The 19,393-nt window shown below is 44.8% G+C and overlaps 5 protein-coding genes across 5 annotated transcripts in view; 2 read left to right on the plus strand and 3 right to left on the minus strand.

Annotated features, from left to right (window-relative positions):
- Positions 1-129, plus strand: part of ETH_00030715 (uncharacterized protein) — a gene marked incomplete at both ends in the record, with an annotated part of 4,987 nt that extends 4,858 nt beyond the window's left edge. The window contains one exon of the mRNA XM_013372831.1: positions 79-129. Coding sequence (XP_013228285.1) covers positions 79-129 — 51 coding nt within the window. The remainder of the gene's footprint in view (positions 1-78) is intronic.
- Positions 130-207: 78 nt separating this feature from the next.
- ETH_00030720 (3'5'-cyclic nucleotide phosphodiesterase, putative) lies at positions 208-7,397 on the plus strand (the record flags this gene model as incomplete). The annotated part of the gene is made up of 13 exons (XM_013372832.1): positions 208-316; positions 408-455; positions 974-1,024; positions 1,194-1,257; positions 1,730-2,167; positions 2,702-2,779; positions 3,057-3,149; positions 3,298-3,424; positions 4,389-4,493; positions 4,849-5,084; positions 5,521-5,590; positions 6,253-6,408; positions 7,269-7,397. 13 exons carry the CDS (start codon positions 208-210, stop codon positions 7,395-7,397), a joined length of 1,704 nt encoding a protein of 567 aa, XP_013228286.1.
- Positions 7,398-8,205: 808 nt separating this feature from the next.
- ETH_00030725 (uncharacterized protein) lies at positions 8,206-12,552 on the minus strand (the record flags this gene model as incomplete). The annotated part of the gene is made up of 3 exons (XM_013372833.1): positions 8,206-8,311; positions 8,399-9,786; positions 11,098-12,552. The coding sequence occupies 3 exons, from the start codon at positions 12,550-12,552 to the stop codon at positions 8,206-8,208; spliced, it is 2,949 nt and encodes a 982-aa protein (XP_013228287.1).
- A 2,489-nt stretch (positions 12,553-15,041) lies between these two features.
- Positions 15,042-16,897, minus strand: ETH_00030730 (TBC domain-containing protein, putative; the record flags this gene model as incomplete). The annotated part of the gene is made up of 5 exons (XM_013372834.1): positions 15,042-15,290; positions 15,733-15,913; positions 16,133-16,319; positions 16,535-16,583; positions 16,886-16,897. 5 exons carry the CDS (start codon positions 16,895-16,897, stop codon positions 15,042-15,044), a joined length of 678 nt encoding a protein of 225 aa, XP_013228288.1.
- A 1,268-nt stretch (positions 16,898-18,165) lies between these two features.
- ETH_00030735 (uncharacterized protein) lies at positions 18,166-18,593 on the minus strand (the record flags this gene model as incomplete). The annotated part of the gene is given in 2 exon segments (XM_013372835.1): positions 18,166-18,440; positions 18,452-18,593. 2 exon segments carry the CDS (start codon positions 18,591-18,593, stop codon positions 18,166-18,168), a joined length of 417 nt encoding a protein of 138 aa, XP_013228289.1.
- Positions 18,594-19,393: the final 800 nt, after the last annotated feature.

The following is a 19,393-nucleotide window of genomic DNA, read 5'->3' on the forward strand; positions in this document are numbered from 1 at the left end:
CCAGGAGGCCGAAAGCAGCTCATGCTCTGCCTGTACTGTTTGCTTTAGAGAAGCTTCCTTCGCTTTGGTTGATTCTAGGGGACCTTGACACGCTACAAAGCGCGAATTCACCCACGTGATATCTCTTAGTGGTGGCAACCCAGTTATATCCCTTCTGTAACACTTCACTGAGGCTTGCGAAGGCTTCCCCGCCGACACCCTTTCACAATGGTTTTGTGTGCGTTCGGATACCAGATTGGGCAAATTGCTGCTGGGATTTCCTTTGAGGCACTCGACCCCCCAGTGTCGTTGGACAGCAGCAGGGGCACCCTTAGAAGTATTATACGTGTAATATATTCATAAAAACGTTCAAAGTTCTTTTTGAATTTGTTTTATTCTTTTTTAATTTATTTTTCGGGTTTTTGCAGATGCGGAAAACGGCTACCGGGATCGCCTCGACCCAAACATCAATTTAGGTAAATAAATAAATAAATAAAAATAAGAGTAAATAAATAAATAAATAAATATGAATAAATAAATAAACAAATAACTATGATAGTAAATAACAAATAAATAGTAGATAAGTGATAAATGCTTCTTGTGTTCTAAAAAGAAAAAGAAATGGACCCATAGGGAAATGACGCAGCATGCGCAGCAGCAGCAGGAGCAGCAGCAGGAGAAGCAACAGCAGCAGCAGCAGGAGAAGCAGCAGCAGAAGCAGCAGCAGAAGCAGCAGCAGAAGCAGCAGCAGAAGCAGCTGGTTTTGACTGCTTAGGTGCTGTTTGCTGGCTTTTCAATTAAACAGCAGCAGTTGCTGCAGTTGCTGCAGTTGCTGCAGCTGCAGCAGCAGCAGCAGCAGCGGCAGTTCCATATATGCCAACTAGGAGTTAATTAACCAATTAATTAATTAAATAATTAATTAATTAATTAATTATTTTAATTAATTAAATTAATTTGTTATTTTTTGTTTTATTCTTTTTAATTCCATGCGCAGCAAAACCGAGAAAACGCAGCGGCGATTTTGTCCTTTTAAACCGAAAATCAGGCGAGCAGCAGCTAGGGTTTAGGGTTTAGGGTTTAGGGTTTAGGGTTTCGGGGTAAGGGTTTTGGATTATTGGTTTGGGGTTTAGAGTTAAGGGTTTAGGGTTTAGGGCGCAGGGCTTGTGGACTAGGGTTTAGGGTTTAGGGTTTAGGGTTTAGGGTTTGTGGTTTAGGTTTGGGCGATATGCACTTGGCGGAGCTCGAGACAATCGACCCTTCGAGACGAAACAAATGCGTGTAAGTAAATAAATAAAAATAATAAATAAAAAATAATTAATTAATTAATTAATTAAATTAATTTGATTAATTAATTAATTAATTAGTAAATGAATATGCCACTGCTGCTAGTAATAAAATGGTATTAACAGATGAAGAATTCGAAAGTGTGTTAATCAAAAAAGAAAAGTGTTTTCTTCATTTGTTTCTCTCAGAGCTTGTTTTGCCCTAGTAACAGCTGCAGCAGCAGCAGCAGCAGCAACAGCAGCAGCAGCAACAGCAGCAGCAGCAGCAGCAGTATGCGGCTACACACTGCAGCAGAACTCTGTAACCACTCAAGAGCTACTCTCACATAGTTTGCCAGTTGAACAAATAAAATAGAATAAAACAAACAAACAAATGAACAAACAAATAGACAAACAATAAACAAACAAATAAATAATAAATAAATAAATAAGTAAATGAGTTTGTTTTTGTTTGCGTTTTGCTGCAGTTCGTTCCTGAACAGCTTTTTGTCTCAGCTGCAGTCCGTTCCCGTCCGGGAAAGTTCGGAGTTTTCGGAGAATTCGAAAAGCAAAATAAATAAAATGAAAAACGGAAGCAGCGGCGAAGGCAGCGTGGGCGCGTTTGAGGTGCACGTACACCGGAACGGGGTGTACCCGCAGCGGGACGGGGTGTACGTACACCGCAACGCGCGCAACAGCTCGCTGCCGGCGCCAGGGGGCGTTTCGAAAACGCGGAAAAGTGCTTTTTCTTCGGAACTAAGTCGAATAGATATGCCATTAGACCCTTTTTTGGATTCCCCGTCAAAAAATAACCTTTTATCTGCACTTGTTTCCGAAATTGGACTCAACTGGAGCCTCGACTTCTTCACTTTGTCCAGACTCACCCAGGGGCACGTCTTGCCCACCGTCGCTATACAGCTCAAGCGGTCCGCCCCGCAATTCATTTTGAACTAATTAATTAATTAGTTAATTAATTAGTTAATTAATTGATTGATTGATTGATTAGTTAATTAATTAGTTGATTGATTGATTGATTGATTGACTGATTAATTTAGTTAATGAATAAGTAAATAAATAAATAAATGAGTAGATATGAGTTAATGAGTAAATAAATAAATAAATTACGTCTTCAATATTTATTTTTTGACGCGGTTGCTTCTGCAGTTGCCGTTCCTTTTGCCCCATTTCTTTACTACAGGCCATCAGTCGTTATTTATTTTATTTTATTTTTAGTTTATGTTGTGTTATTTATTTTAATTTAGTTTAATTTAATTTAATTTAATTTTACTTTACTTTATCAGTTTAATTTATTTCATTTGTTTCTTCTCTTTATTAGTAAATCGGCTGTTTATTTACGCAGCTCTCAACGTATTTATTATGTTTGCTTATTTTTGTATTTATTTATTTATATATTTATTTATTTATATATTATATTTGTTTGTTTATTTATTTGTTTTTAGTGTGTTTTTGTCTGGGGCAAATTCGCTGCCGATGGACGAGAGCAAATGGCTCGTTTTTTGCCGGGAGATTTGCATTAGGTAAAAAAATAAATAAGTAAATAAATAGATAAATAAATAAATAAAGAATTAATTTATTTATTAATCAATATGAATAAATAAATAAATAGTGGGGAAATTAAATAAATATTTAACAAGTGACCCTTTTAGCAGTTCCTCACAGGGAGTTCGCTTTTCTGCCACTTCAACTCTCCCTTCTTTTGCACTTAACCAAATAAAAAAATAAATAAATAAATAAATAAATTGATTAATTAATTAATTAATTTATTTGTTTGTTTGTTAATTTGTTTAACTGCAGATATCGGCAAACCCCGTACCACAACGAGCAGCACGCGGGGACGGTGGCGCACCTGAACGTGTGGCTGTTGCGTCGCACGGGTTTTTGGTTTTCGTGAGTTTTCTTTTTGGAAAAAAGGAGAAAATAAAAAATAAAAGGACAAGTGCATGCGTCTTGAAGAGAGGAACAAATCGAGGGGTCATTCGGGGGGCTTCCGAGGGTTTTTCCGAGGGTTTTGCGAGGGTTTTGCGAGGGTTTGCAGACTCTCCAACCGCCAAAAACTCGCCGTCGTCGTCGCAGCACTCACCCACGATGTGGGCCACTTCGGACTCAACAATTCTTTCCTCATCAACTCCAACCATCCTCTCGCAATTACTTATAACGACAGAGTTTGTCAATTAATTAATTAATTAAACAATTAACTAATTAATTAATTAAACAATTAATTAATTAATTTATTGTCCATTTATTTGTCTTTCTATTAGCTTTTTAATTCTGTATTTAATGCACCAATTGCCTCAGTATTTCCTCATCAACTCCAACCATCCTCTCGCAATTACTTATAACGACAGAGTTTGTCAATTAATTAATTAATTAAACAATTAACTAATTAATTAATTAAACAATTAATTAATTAATTTATTGTCCATTTATTTGTCTTTCTATTAGCTTTTTAATTCTGTATTTAATGCACCAATTGCCTCAGTATTTCCTCATCAACTCCAACCATCCTCTCGCAATTACTTATAACGACAGAGTTTGTCAATTAATTAATTAATTAAACAATTAACTAATTAATTAATTAAACAATTAATTAATTAATTTATTGTCCATTTATTTGTCTTTCTATTAGCTTTTTAATTCTGTATTTAATGCACCAATTGCCTCAGTATTTCCTCATCAACTCCAACCATCCTCTCGCAATTACTTATAACGACAGAGTTTGTCATTTAAATAAATAAATAGATAAGTAAATAATAAATAAATAAATAAATAAATAAATAAATATTTAATTGTCCTTTCATGGATTTTTAATTATCTATTTACTGCACTAATTGGCTCAGCATTTCGTCATGAACTTCTATCCTCCTCTCGTTGATTAATTAATTAATTAATTAGTTTATTAATTTATTTATTTATTCATTGTTTATTCATTATTTATTTATTTATTTATTTATTTATTTACTATTTATTTATTTATTTATTTATTTATTTATTAACTATTTATTTATTTATCTATTTATTTATTTATTAACTATTTATTTATTTATTCATTATTTATTTATTTATTTATTCATTATTTATTATTTATTTATTTATTTATTTATTTATTTATTTATTTATTATTTGCAGGCAGTGCTGGAGAACTTCCACGCCTCGGTGGCATTTCGGACAATTTTATTTTACTCCGAAGGAGCTGCAAATATATTTCACAAGTTCACCAGCAAACAGTACAAAGTCCGCAAACCCTAAACCCTAAACCCTAAACCCTAAACCCCAAACCCTAGACCCTAAACCCTAAGCCTTACTCTGAACCCTACTCTAAACCCTCTGTCTCATATATTTCACAAGTTCACCAGCAAACAGTACAAAGTCCGCAAACCCTAAACCCTAAACCCTAAACCCTAAACCCTAAACCCTAAACCATAGTCTAAGCCCTAGGTCTGGTATGTTTCCCAAGTTCACCAGCCAACAGTAGAAGGTCTGCAAACCCTAAAAGGCTCTAAACCCTAGGCCCTAAACCCCAAACCCTAAACCCCAAACCCTAAACCCCAAACCTTAAACCCTAAACCCTGATTCGGGGTTTGTGCAGGAAGAGCGTGTGCGGATAATAGAGCTGATTCTGGAGACGGACTTGTCGACGCATTTCGACTTTTTGGCGCAATTTCGACTTCAGTTGCATTTTTTGAATTCGAAAATAAATTCGGAAAAGAAATCCGAAATAGATTTCAAAAGTCCCCAAACCCTAAACCCTCACAAAACCCTCAAGACAGACCCCGCGGACTGCTGGACCCTCGCCAAGGCCTGCATTCGCTGCGCAGATGTCGGGTTGGTCCTGCAAGTCCCAAACCCTTTTTTAGGGTTTGGCACTTCCAACACTCCCAGGCGCCCCACCGCTTCAACTCCCCCAGATCGAGCCTCTAAACCCCACATTAGGGTTTAGGGCTGAGGTCTAGGGTTCAGGGTTTAGGGCTGAGGTTTAGGGTGTAGGGTTTAGGGTTTAGGGTTTGGGGTTTGTTCGGGTTCATTTCCGGGTCATTTTTCTCGCTTTTTTCTCCATTTCTCATCCCCATTTATTTATTTATTTATTTATTTATTTATTTATTTATTTATTTTATTTATTTTATTTATTTTATTTATTTATTTATTTATTTATTTTATTTATTTTATTTATTTATTTATTTATTTATTTATTTATTTATTTTATTTATTTATTTATTTATTTATTTATTTATTCATTTATTTATTTATTATTTATTTTCAGACATTCTGCAGTGAAGTGGGAGCAGCACTACAAATGGTCACAGGCCCTCATGAACGAATTTTTTGCACAAGTCAGTTCCAACACTTTTCTAATCTGTTTTATTTTGTTTATTTATTCATTTTAATTTATTTATTCATTTTATATATTTTATTTATTTTATTCATCTTATTTTATTTATTTCATTATTTTATTAATTTTATTAATTTTATTTGTTTTGTTTATTTTATTATTTATCTTATTCTGATTCTGCCTGTATATTTGTATTCATTTGTATTTATTTGTATTTGCTTTTTTTTTAATTTGTCTTTATTTATTTTACTTGTTTAATTATTTTGTTTGCTTTTACTTATTTTTATTTGTTTTTATTTGGTTCATTTGTTTTAATTGTTTTATCCTATTTATTTACATTTGTTTTATTTGCTTTTATTATTTATTTTGATTGTTATTTTGTTAATTTATTTAATTTATTTAATTTAATTAATTTATTTTATTATTTCATTTCATTCATCCCACGTGCGCCTTCTGTGCGCACTTTTCGCTCTTTTTATTTTTTTTCGTTTTTTTCGATTTTTGCGAGTTTGAGTCCAATTTTGTTCCTTTTTTCTCCATTTTTGTTGCATTTAGTTGAATTTTCGGAATCTGAATGAAGAAAAGCTTCACTTGCAACTAGAAGTCTTCAAAAGCGTTCAAAAGGTTCCAAAAGTTTCGAAAAAGCGGTTTTTGGGCGCTCAGGGGCGGCAGGAGCTGGAGCTGGGCCTGCAGGTGTCTCCTGTCTGCGACGAGGCCGCCACGGATGTCCCCAAAAGTCAAATTGGGTTTTTAAAATTAATTTGTTTTCCTCTTTTCGAAAGTTTGGCGCAAGCCGACAACTCCGGAGACCTCGCCGCGGTCCAGCCGCACTTTGCAGATCTTTTGTCCCTTTTTTCGTTTTTTTTTCGTCTTTTTTCGACTTTTTCCGACTTTTTTCGACTTTTTCCTTTTCTGAACTTGTTTTGCCTTTTTTCAGTTTCTTTTCGGCCTTTTTATTCTTTTTAGACTCTTTTTTTCTTCTTTTTGGACTCTTTTTCTTCTTCCGACTTGGTTTTGTATTTCTTCCCCTTTTATCATGTTTTTTCGTTTGTTTAGACTCTTTTTTCTTCTTTTTCTTTTTTGGACTTGGTTTTGTTTTTTCCGCCTTTTTTTGTTTTGTTTTCATCTTTCTTTCGTCCTTTTTGTCTTGTTTTCGTCTTTTCATTTTTCTTTCTTCTTTTCGGTTTTTAATTTTATTATTTTCATTTTTCATCTTTTTTGAGTCTCTAATTTTATTTTATTTTCGTTTTTCACATTTTTCGATTTCTTTTCTCATTTTCATCTTTTCCGCCTTTTTCATCTTTTCGGTTTTATTTTCATCCTTTTCAAAACAAAAGAATTCAAATAACAAATTTAAATAAATTAATTAAATTTAAACAAATTCGACTAAATGTAAATGCATTTAAGTAAATTTAAATAAATTTATTTAAATTTAATTAAAATTCAATACATTTAATTTAATTTAATTTAATTTAATTTAAATAACTTCAAATAATAAAAACAAATATTTGAGTTTGAGTTTTAAACCTTTTCTCCTTTCTCTCATTTCCCCTTTCCTTCTTCCCTGCAAATCTCCTTCCAACCCACTAATTCATTAATTCATTTATTTATTTATTTATATATATATATATGTTTATTTATTTATTTATTTATTTATTTATTTTATCTTTTGTTTTCAGATTTGTTTGAGTTTCTTGAAGGACAATTCGGAAACTTGGCAAAGAATTTCCGACAGTGAAATGGACTGGAGAGAAATCTCCCAAATCAACAAGTGCAACAAATACAGATGTGCCACTCCTCCGATGTAAACCCTAAACCCTAAACCCTAAACCCTAAACCCTAAACCCTAGTAAGCTCTAGCAGCCCCCTAGCAAACCCTAGGAAAGCCTAGCAAAGCCTGGTAAACCCTCGACGCTGAACTGAAGTCCACTGGAAGCAAATTAGCCCAGTCGACGACAAAATGTGCTAAACCCTAAACCCTAAACCCTAAACCCTAAACCCTGGGTCACAAACCCTAGGCGCCGAGCCCCGCGCTCCTCTGTCGAGGCCCTCCCCCTGGGGGCCCCCAGCAAACCCTAAACCCTAAACCCTAAACCCTAAACCCTAGAATCTGCAGTTGTTTAGTTGGCGCAGCCAAAGCGGCGCCCCAAGGAGCAATGGGAGCGTTTAGGGTTTAGCTAGGGTTTAGCGAGGGTTTAGGGTTTCGTGTATTTGTTAATAAATGAATTCCAAAGAAGTTCAAAGTTATTATTTCCGGAATGAAACAACAGCGGTTCCGAAACCCTCAAGTTTTTTTCGCTGTCTGGTCACACAAGGGTCTAGGGCTTTGGCTTTAGGGTTTAGGGTTTAGGGTTTAGGGTTTACTGTTTACGGTCTGTTGCTGATTCGAAAAGTGCCGGTAACAGCAGCAGCAGCAGCAGCAGTATCAGGAGCAGCAGCAACAGCAGAAGCTACAGCAGCAGAAGAAGTACCATACACGACAGCAGCAGCAACAGCAACAGCAGCAACAGCAACAGCAGCAGCAAAAGCAACAGCAACAGCAGCAGCAGCAACAGTAGTAACAGCAACAGCAGCAGCGGGAAAATAAGAATTGAACTGCCAGTGAAATGTTGGGGGTTAGTCATTTGTTGCTGTAGCAACAGGCGCAGCAGCTTCTGCTGCGGCTGCTGCTGCAGCAGCAGCCGTTGCTGCTGCTGCGGCTGGCGCTGCTTCCTGGTACTCCCTAAAGGGGAAATGGCACAGCAGCAGCAGCAGTTGCTGCTGCTGCTGCTGCTGTGCATTGCTTGCTAAAGTGTTTCGGTAAATTTACTCTTGAGGCGCTGCTGCAGGTTGCTGCTGCTCTTGTGTCTGCTGCTGCTGCGGCTCCTGCTGCTGCTGCGGCTGCTGCTGCGGGTCCTGCGGCTGCTCCTGTGGCTGCTGCGGCTGCAGCTGCTGCTGCGGCTGCTGCTGCAGCTGCTGCAGCGGCTGCGGCAGCGGCGGCTGCGGCGAAGGCGGCGCCAACGGCTGTTGATTTTGCTGCTGCTGCTGCTGCTGCTGCTGCTGCTGGGGAAGATGTAGAGAGAAAGAAACGGCATCTGCTTCGGAAGCTGCCTTGACAATAGCGAGGCTGCTGCTGCTGCCGCTGCGGCTGCTGCTGCTGCTGCTGCTGCTGCTGGACATGATGGGGAATTCTTTGGGAAGCTTCGCAGCAGCAGCAGAACATGCTTCATGTGCTGTTTCTCCTGCTGTAACGACGCCGAAGCTGCTGAGAGCAGCAGCAGCAGACTGCCCTGCTGCATTGTTTGCTGCCTCCGCACTGCTGCTTTGATCGTCAGCAGCAGCAGCAGCAGCAGCAGGGTTTGCAGCAGCAGCATCAGCAGCAGGCGTTGCTGCGGGCACAGGTATAGAGCCCTCGTTCGATGCTGCAGCATCAGGTGCTGCAGCAGCATCTGTTGCTGCAGCAGCATCTGTTGCTGCAGCAGCATCTGTTGCTGCAGCAGCATCTGTTGCTGCAGCAGCATCTGTTGCTGCAGCAGCATCAGGCGCTGCAGCAGCATCAGGCGCTGCAGCAGCATCAGGTGCTGCAGCAGCACCAGGTGCTGCTGCTGCATCTCCACTAGGCGAGGACTCGTTTGCTGCTGCTTCTGGAGCAGCAGCAGCTTCTTCAGCAGCAGCTGGCTGCGGGTCCTCTGTCAGCTGCACTGCTGCTGCTGCTGCTGCTGTTTCTTCCTGCGCGTCTTGGGCCAGCTCAGCAGCAACTGCTGCTGCTGCTGCTGCTGCTGCACTAGATGTTGGCGGCGGTGAGGGCCCCGAAGTCAATACATTCTGCAGCAATTCGTCAACATCTCTTTGGACTTTTTGCTGCCTCCTGATCTGCTGCATTGCTTCTGCTGCTGCTGCTGCTCCCAGGCGCAGCCGTAGCTGCTGCCGCAGCTGCTGCTGCATCTGGCTTCCCATTTCAATAAACGCCGGTGCTGCTGCTGCTGCTGCTGTTGCTGCTGCTGCCTGGTTGTGCTCAACTTGCAGCTGGGAAGGAGTGGCTGCTGCAGACAGAAGAGCAGCAGCAGCAGGGCCAGGAGCAGCATTAGCTGCTGCAGCTTCCGGCACTGCTGCTGCTGCTGCTGCTGCTGCTGCTGCTGCTGCTGCAGGCAGCTCCACGCCGCATGCACTGGCAATGCTGCTGCAGGCGTTTTCTGTCAATTTGATTGTGACGGTTCCCTGAAAATAAGATAAAACAAATAAAATTAAAATGATAAATTTAAAAAATAAATAATTATATTTGGTGCTGCTGCTTCATTCATCCAATGTGGAAGCTGCGAGCAGCAGCAGAAACAACAGCACCAGCAGCAGCAAACGTGGCAGCAGCAAACACAGGAGTAGCAAACGCAGCAGCAGCAAAAGCAGCAGCAGCAAACGCTGCACCGGCAAAAGTAACAGCAGCAGAAGTAGCAGCAGCAAAAGCCGTAATAGCAGCAACCCCACCAAAACACTCGCTAGAAGCACCTAAAGCAGCAGCAGCTAGCAGCAACACGAACGGCAGCAGAAGCGTGAACAGCAGCAGCAGCAGCAGCTACAGCCGCAACAGCAGCACGAACAGCAGCAGCGGCAGCCGCAGTGGCAGCAGCAAAAGCAGCAGCAGCTGCTGCAGCCGCAACAGCAGCACGAATAGCAGCAGCAGTGGCCTCAGCATCAGCAAAAGCAGCAGCAGCAGCTACAGCCGCTACAGCAGCACGAACAGCAGCAGCAGTAGCCGCAGCCGCAGCCGCAGCAGGAGCAGCTACAGTCGCAACCGCAACACAAACAGCAGCAGCAGCAGCAGCAGCAGCAGCAAGAGCAGCAGGAGCAGCTACAGCCGCAAAAGCAGCACGAACAGCAGGATCAGCCGCAGCAGCAGCAGCAGCAGCAGCAGCGGCAGCAGCAGCAAGACTTGCCGCAGCATCCGCGAAGAAAGCCGTGCTGCTGTTGATTTTGTCTTTATTTCCAAAGACAGAACAAACGAGAGCAGCAGCAGCAGACTGGCAGCTGCAGCCCTCAGCTCGCAAGGCGTAGCTCTTTGCTGCTGCTTCCAGCGCCTCTGCAGCAGCAAACAAATCCAAACAAATTGCTGCAGTTCACAACAGCAGCTGCAGCAGCACGTGCAGCAAAGCAGGCAGCTGCAAGCGTTGCAGCAGCGGTAGCTGCAGCAGCAGCAGCAGCAACAGCAGCAGCAGCAGCAAAAGCAGCAAAAGAGGCAGATGCAGCAGCAGCAGGCCCAGTCACGGCAGCAGCAGGTTGAAAGACACCACGAGCAACAGCACCACAAGCACGACAGCAGCAGCAGCAGCGGCGACACAAGCAGCAGCAGCAGCGACACAAGCAGCAGCAGCAGCAGCACTAGCAGCAGCAACGCAGGCGGCAGCAGCAGCAGAAGCAGCAATAGCAACAGCAACACCAGCAGCAGCAGAAGCAGCAGCAGCAACACCGCAACGTAGCAGCAGGCACAAAGCAGCTGCAGCAGCACCACAGTTACAACGACTGGAGAAGCAGCACCATGCATTCTACTACAGCTGCTGCTGCTGCTGCTGCTGCTGCTCTGTTTGCTGCAGCTGCTTCACTAAGTAGCCCACCGTTGCCTCCGCATGCACTCAAGTCCAGATCACACTGGCCGCCAGGCTGCTGCTGCTGCTGCTGCTGCTGCAGCTGCAGCTGCAGCTGAAATGGGGGAGGCTGCCTGGATTCCTGCTGCGCGTCAGGGGCAGGTAGCTGCTGCTGCTGCGGCTGCTGCTCCTGCTGCTGTTCCTGCTGCTGCTGCAGTTGCCGCAGAGTTTGCAGCAGCTCGCGCCTCTGTTCCTGCTGCTGCTGCTGCTGCACGCCCTGCTGCCAGGGCATCATGTTCTGCGCGCTGACGGGCCCCGTTTCCTGCTGCTGCGGCTGCTGCTGCTGCTGCTGCTGCTGCAGCAGCAGCATGTCCTTCTCCAGCTTCTTCAACTTGGCATCTATTGCAGCACTTTCTTCTCCTTTCATTGAAGACAAAACAACTTGAGGAATTGTTTGAGGGGCTGTGGGGGGTACAGCAGAAGGTGCATCTAGCTGTGGGAGGGGGGCCCCCGGGGGGCCCCCCAGGGGCACGGCGAGGGGCCCCAGTGCTGCTGCCGGCGGCTCGTCTTGCTGCTGCAGCAGCAGCTGCTGCTGCAGCCTCTGCAGCTGCTCCGCCTGCTGCTGCTGCTGAAGCAGCAGCTGCTGCTGCTGCTGCTGCTGAAGCAGCTGCTGCTGCTGCAGCGAAGCCCCGCTCGCCAGCAAACTCGCAGACACGCCGCCGTCAACTGCCTGTACACCTGAGAAGCCAAGCGCCGCAGGCCCTGCTGCTGCTGCTGCAGCAGGAGCTGCTGCTGCAGCAAACGGAACAGCAGCAGCGCCCAAACCTGCAGGCGGCTGCGAAGCCAGCTGCAGATCTATTGCTGCTTTCTGCGCCTCCAAAAGAGCCAAGTTGGCCCTGTCCACTTCGCTTTGCTGCTGCAGCATCTGCTGCTGCTGCTGCTGCTGCAGCTGCTGCTGCTGCAGCACTTGCTGCTGCTGTTGCAGCTGCTGCTGCTGCAGCACTTGCTGCTGCACGTGCAGCAGATCGGGCTGCAGCTGCTGCGGTGCGAGTGTCAGCGCCGGCGCCTCCGGCTGCAGCAGCTGCTGCTGCTGCTGCTGCTGCACCTGGTAATTCAGCTGCAGCAAAGAAGCCCCTGAAAGCCCTGCGGGCACAGCCATTGCCTTGGCCTCTTCGAAAGACTCTGTGGGTGGCACTGATCCATTGAATGCCTTTTGCTGCTGCTGCTGCTCTTGCTGCTGCTGATGCTGCTGCTGCAGGGGCTCCAGCGGCACTTGCTGCTGGAGAGATCGCCGGCCTTCCGCGGGCGAGAGCAGCAGCAGCAGCAGCAGCGTGCCAGCTGCTGCTGCTGGCAGCAGCCGCCGCCACCGCTGCGACCTGAGCTGCAGCAAAGCCATCTTTAAGGGCATGACACTGCGGAATGGAGCTGCTGCTGCTGCTGCTGCTGCTGCTGCTGCTGCTGCTGCATGCGTGCGAGGGTCTCAGCTGGCGGCGACCTCAGGTTTGAATTGAGTGTGTCTCCCCCTGAACAGCAGCAGCAAACGCAGCAGCAGCAGCAGCAACTCAACTACGGACAAAGAAGGAATTAAAAACAAGATGAAAACAAGTCCAAAAGTTCTCTTTCTGCTGCTTTGCAAAACAGCTGTTCTGCACTTGAACAGCCCTGGAGCAGCGCAGCAGCTGCGCCCCGGGGAGCTGCAAATGTCCACTCCTAGAGTCTCATTGCTGCTGCTGCTGCTGCGGCTGCTGCTGCTGCTGCAACTAGGAAGCGGTTGCGGCGAGCTCGGGCCTGTGTGTCAGCGTGGGGGGAGGAAGCGCCGCAGGGCGATCTGGGTTTCTGGGATCTACACATGAGAAATATAAAAAGAAAAAGTGGAATAAAAGGAAATAGAACTAACCTTTCGGTTTCAGCAGCCGGCGGCGAGAGGGCTAGCCGGAGCAGTTGCGAGCAGCAGCAGAAGTTGAATACGGACAGTTGGGGTGGAAAACGCCCTCTAAATGAGGAACGGGCGATGAATACACATGAAAAGTAAGAAAAGGAAGTAACTCGAAGAAATGCTACCTTGAATTCGCATGCCAAGCAGCAAACTTGCAGAGAAACGAACAGAAGACCAGCCCTGCCGAGAAATCGATGCTGCGCTCTGCGGTGCGAGACCTGCAGCCGTCAAAGGTTTAGGGGGAGAAAAATAAAAAAGAAATGAAAAGTGCGGCACCAAAAGCTCCAAAGTCGAAAAGAAAAGCCGCTAGAGAATGAAAAGCAAAATGAAATGACTGAGGAAGTTCGTGAACGAACAGAGTCGACCAGCTGAGCTGCCTGTACACCTGAGCCGCGCCAGCTTCAAAAACCAAAGATTCCCCAAATTTATTTGTCCTTTTGAATTTCCGACTTTGAAAAACCTCATTAAAATGTTTCTTTATTTCTTCTGGAGAATTGGAAGCAAAAAAAACGCCGCAGGACCAGCTTCCTGTGCCCGCCTTCCGCCTGCGCTGCGGCAAGCCGCGACCTAGAATCTCAACGGAATATGAACAAACAAAAGGAGGAAAATTATAATTAGTGTCTAATTTTAGAAATTAAATTAAAAATTAAATGGATCTCCTGCTGCAGCTGCTGCTGCTCTTCGATTTGCTGCAGCAGCTGCTGCTGTTCAACTTTGCCTAAGAAAAGGTGGCTCAGTGCAAGTCGCCTAAGCCCTGCCCCTAAACCCCAAACCCTAAACCCTAAACCCTAAACCCTAAACCCTGACAGCTGTCCTGGCTTGAAAGAAAGTCCTTCAGCGAGGCTTGAAAGTTAAGAAGCTTTTCAAACGAAATAAAAAAGAAATTGAAGAAGAAAATCCCCGGAGTAGTTTCTGGTTTTGTTTCTTTTCTTCTTTAGAGAAATAAAAACTTGAAATGAAATTCAGTTCAACTTCATCCAAAGCCAAACCCTAAACCCTAAACCCTAAACCCTGAAGCCTAAACCCTAAACCCTTGCTGCTCCTTCAACTTGTTTTTGTCTCCTTTCTGTCTCCATTTCTTTTCTAATTTGCATCTCTTTACTTTATTTCTTTGGTTTTCTCTTTTTTGAATTAAATGAATCTATTTCGCTTTTTTAATTTTGATAACTACAAAAAGACAAAAACGGTTTCCTCGTCAATTCATTAAATGAATACACTTCAATTACAGAAGTAATTAATTAATAATTTAATTAATTAATTAATTAATTAATTAATTAAATTATTAATTAATTACTTCTGTAACTAGATTAGTTAGCTAATTGATTTGTTAATTAGTTAATTTATCGATTAATCAAATGGTTAATTAATTAATTTTGACTAATTAATTAACTAATTGAATTATTTACTCACTTCGATTTGCAGACAAAGCAGCTGTTTCTTATGGCTAGCTAACTAGCTAGCTAGCTAGCCAGCTAACTAGCTAGCTGCAGCAGCAACAGCAGCAACAGCAGCAGCAGCAAAAACAGCAGCAGAAGCTGCAGCAGCAGCACGCAGGCACTTCGCCAAAATAAAGAAATATTTCTTCGCGCTTCGTTTTGTGTTGCAGCGGACAAATTTACCACTGCCCCCCAAACCCCAAACCCTTAACCCTAAACCCTAAACCCTAAACCCTAAACCTGAACAAAAAATTGGACCCCTGGCTAGCCACGGCTAGCCCCCGCCAGCTAGCTAGTGCCAGCAGCCTAGCTAGCTAGCCAGCAAGCTAGCCAGCAAGCTAGCCAGCTGGCTAGCTAGCTAGCAAGCTAGCTAGCTAGCCAGATAGCTAGTTAGCTAGCAACAGCTAGCTGGCTAGCGAGCAGCAGCTAGCTAAGCACATCCGGCTAGCTAGCTGGCCAGCTGACTAGCTAGCCAACTAGCTAGCCGGCACCGAACACTAGCTAGCTAGCTGGCTAGCTAGCTAGCTAGCTAGAAATCTGGCCTTGCGGGTCGAGGCTTTGCTGCTGCAGCGCGCGTGGGCTGCTGCTGCTGCTGCTGCTGCTGCTGCTGCTGCTGCTGCTGCTGCTGCTGCGGTAGTACTCAGCTTCGAGCGCAGCAAGAGTCTTTCTCGTGACTTTAATTCCTTTTGCTGCTGCCTGCAGCTCTTCAAAAGACAAATCCACTTTCTTCAAAACCTCCAAAACTCCCTCCAAAGAGCTGGCCATCAGCACCGCCTGCGCATGCACAAACCACTGTTTAGGGTCTAGGGTTTAGGGTTTGGGTTTTCCGGCGAAAGCCCCGCACTGCACTGCGGGGTGGAAAAGCAGCTAGCTAGCTAGTTAGCTAGCTAGCTAGACAACTAGCTAGTTTGGAACACAAGTTTGTTTAGCTAGCTAGCTATCTATCTATCTGTCCCCAGGTAGTTAACTAGTTAGCTGGCTAGCTAGCTAGCTAGCTAGCTAGCTAGCTAGCTAGCCAGCGAGCTAGCTAGCTGTGGCTAGCTAGCTAGCCAGCTGGCCACAGCTGACCACAGCTAGCCAGCCACAGCTAGCTAGCCAGCCCGCCACAGCTAGCTAGCCACAGCCAGCAAGCTAGCTAGCCAGCTAGCTAGCCCGCCACAGCTAGCTAGCCAGCTAGCCAGCTAGCCAGCTAGCCACAGCTAGCTAGCCAGCCGACCTCGTTGGCCTTGAGAATGGCCAGGGCGGTGGCGAAGAGCTGCTTCTCTCCGCGGAAAAGAAACAAATCCCAAATTCTCAAGACGGAGTTCAGTTGCAAATTATATGCAAACAAAGTCATCAGCCACCCCGACAGAAACATCGAGGCCTCCACGCCCTCCGCCTCCAGGTGCGCGCTCAGCCTGCAGCAGCAGCAGCAGCAGCAGCAGCAGCAGCGGCAGCAGCAGCGGCAGCAGCGGCAGCAGAGAGCTTCCGACTTTCTGTGGGTTTTGCGTTTTGGGCGCTTTTTGCTTCTGCTTTCTTTGTCGTGTCAGGTGTCTCTTGCTGCTGCTAGCGCCACACCACAGCCAGCAGCAGCAGCAGCAGCAGCAGCAGCAGCAGCAGCAGCAGCAGCAGCTAACTGGGGCATGTGGGTCTTGAGGAGTCTTTGGAACTGGAAAAAGTATTTGTTCAAAAGAGGCAGTCCAGGTCTGTACAAGTCCGCAAGAGAATACTTCGAAAGCAAACAAACCAAAAAACAAAATGCTGCTGCTTCCCTCATGTGCAGCAGCAGCACCCCACACACGAAGCCCATGCCTTGGCAGTAACCTGCAGCAGCAGCAGCAGCAGCAGCAGCAGCAGCAGCAGCAGCAGCAGCAGCAGCAGCACATGAAAAAACAAGCAAAGCAGCTGCTCAATTGATTGTCTTGGTGCCCAACTAGTTGATGAATTAGTCAGTTATTTATTTATTTATTTATTTATTTATTATAAAATTAGTTAATTCGGCGGCTGGCGGAAATTGCTGAGGTGTATGTACACCTCACCAACTTCGGGGTTGTAGGCGGCGTAGGCCTTCAGCACTTTGAGAAGAGCCTGAGAGCATTAAAAGGGCAAAAACGAATTTAAAAGAATCAAAAGTATAAAAATAACTAAAAACAATTTAAAATAATTAAAAAAGAATTAAAATGATTCATAAGAATTGAACAAATCAAAAAAATGAACAAGAAATGCAAAATTGGCGGTAAATGGAGATACGCTGCATGCAAAGAACGCATGCAAAGAACGCATGCAAAGAACGCATGCAAAGAACGCATGCAAAGAACGCATGCAAAGAACGCATGCAAAGAACGCATGCAAAGAACGCATGCAAAGAACGCATGCAAGAAAACCCGAACCTGGCGTTGCATGCAAAACCGAAGCGAAAAACGAAAAGAGGAAATATGCCGAATAGAAAAACGAATCCAACAGATAAAAAACCCCAACGAATTAATGAATCAACTAACCAATCAATCAACGAATGCACCAATCAATTAATCATTAACTAGCCATTAATTGGCCATTAATTGGCCATTAATTAACCATTAATTGGCCATTAATTGGCCACTAATTGGCCATTAATTGGGCAATTAATCACTCAATTACGTGCTGGCCCGCTGCGCGCTGGTCCCTGAAGAGAAAGTGTTTGGGAAAAGTTCTGTTGACGTCGCGCGCAATTACGGAAATGCAGTTCGAGGGTTTGGCCAGCAACTCCAAGTACAAACCCGCAGACAACCCCCCTGCACGCAGCAGCGCTAGGGTTTAGGGTTTAGGGTTTAGGGTTTAGGGTTTGGGGTTTAGGGTTTAGGGTTTGGGGTTTGGGGTTTGGGGTTTGGGTTGGGGTTTGGCGCGCCGTCGCCAGCTAGCCAGCTAGCTGGCTGGCTAGCTGGCGAGAAGGCACACAAATAAATTGACAAAAAACAAACAATAAACAAATGATAAATCAATTAGCGAACAAGTAATGAATAAATTAGTAAATTAGTAAATAAATATATAAAAAATAAATATTAGTAAATACGCAAATAAATAAACAAATAATAAACAAAAAACAATAAATAAATAAATAAATAAATAATAAATAGTAAATAATGAATAAATAATAACAAATAATAAAGACTTGCGTTCTGCAGCGAATTGGTGGAGGTTGACGAGTTTGGCCCAAAAGGGCCCCCTGAGGAAACTTGGGATTTTATTTTTGGAAATAAAAGATTTCAAAAAAGATTTTAATTTGATTTTCATTTTTTTGTTTTTATTTTCTTTTTGCAAAAGTTCCCAATTCAAAAAAAAGAAACTCCATTTGCTGCACTCCACAGCCAACTCCCCCACTGCTGCTGCTTGCCAGCAGCAGCAGCAGCCTGCAGACATGCAGCACCAAACTAGTCCACCATTTACTTATTTATTTATTTATTTATTTATTAATTTATTAATTTATTTATTTATTTATTTGTTTGTTTGTTTGTTTGTCTATTTATTTAAATGGAATTCATTTGGTGTGGCTGGTCTTTGAACTTCTGAAAACGGCAGATATGAATCTGTCCTGCTGCTGCTGCTGCTGCTGTATTTGCTGCTGCTGTAACTGCTGCTGCTGCTGCTTCGAGTGGTGTTACTGCTGAGGCTGGACGTGCGGTTGCTGCTGCAGCTACGCCCTTCTTGTTCCAGCTCCTGCTGCTGCTGCTGCTGCTGGTTCGTGCATCGCCGCCGCTATAACTACTGCTGCTGCTTCTGCTGCTGCTTCTGCTGCTGCTCCTGCTGCTGGTCCGTCCATCGCCGCCACTGTAACCACTCCTGCTGCTGCTGCTGCTGCTGCTGCTGCTGCTTCTGTTGCTGCTGCTTCTGCTTCTGTTGTTGCTGCTCCGGCTGGTTCGCTCATCGCCGCCGCTGTAACTACTCCTGCTGCTGCTGCTGCTGCTGCTGCTGCTGCTAACCTGTGGCAGACTCTTGGGTTTCTTGGGACTCGGTGTTGTCGTCGGGAGGAAAAGAAGAACTGTCGTTACAGAGAGCAGACGCGTTGGGCGTGAACAGCCCGAGCTGTTCGTACAGCAGAGGCTCGGAGTCCTCATCCTCCATTTTAGGGTTTAGGGTTTAGGGTTTAGGGTTTGGGGTGGGGTTTAGGGTTTGAAAGCGAGTGGGGGTTGGATCCGGTTGGAGCGCCACCCCGGAGCGAGATCGGCTCGCTGCAGCAGCTGCTGCTGAGCGCAGCAGCTAGAGGGGGAAAGCAGCAGCAAAAGGGGTCTTTTTGTCCGTTTCTTTCTGTAAATGACTTCAAAAAAGATGTTTCAAACCAAAAGAACCTTTTAAAACTCAAACTCCAAACTTACTTCCCAAGTTTCTCTTCTGGCGCGGCCGAGGCGGCGGCGGGGCCCCGCGGGGCTGCCGCTGCGCGGGGTGTACAGACAGCTCGGCGGCAGGGAGTCGTCCGGACTTCTTCTTCGAAACTCTTTTGAATTCATTTTCTTTTAATGAGAAATGAATTAGTTGAGAAATAAAAACAAAAGTAAAAGAGTTAAGCTCACGAGACGAGGGGCAGCTGCAGCTGCATGCGCGGGAGTCGGAGTGCAACTTCGCGGTCTTCTTTGCTGCAGTTCAAAACTTGAAATTAATTCAAGTTAATTATTTCCGCGTTTAAAACGCAAAAAGAAATCAAACTGATTAACTCCAAACTCCAAGTTCGCCGAAGACCTGCAGCAGCAGCGCCTGCAGCAGCTGCGCTTTCTGCTGCTGCGCCTGCTGCTGCTGCTCCCCGGCCTGCTCCTCCCAGGTGAAGCAGCAGCAGCAGCAGCAGCAGCAGCAGCAGCAGACGCAGCTGGACCGCCACTGGACCACTGGACCACTGGTCTGCTGCTGCAGCAGCAAGTGCATGTCTCAGC

This window comes from Eimeria tenella, genomic scaffold (assembly GCF_000499545.2).
Source record: "Eimeria tenella Houghton genomic scaffold, Eth_scaff11, whole genome shotgun sequence".
Taxonomy (NCBI): Eukaryota; Apicomplexa; class Conoidasida; order Eucoccidiorida; family Eimeriidae; genus Eimeria; species Eimeria tenella.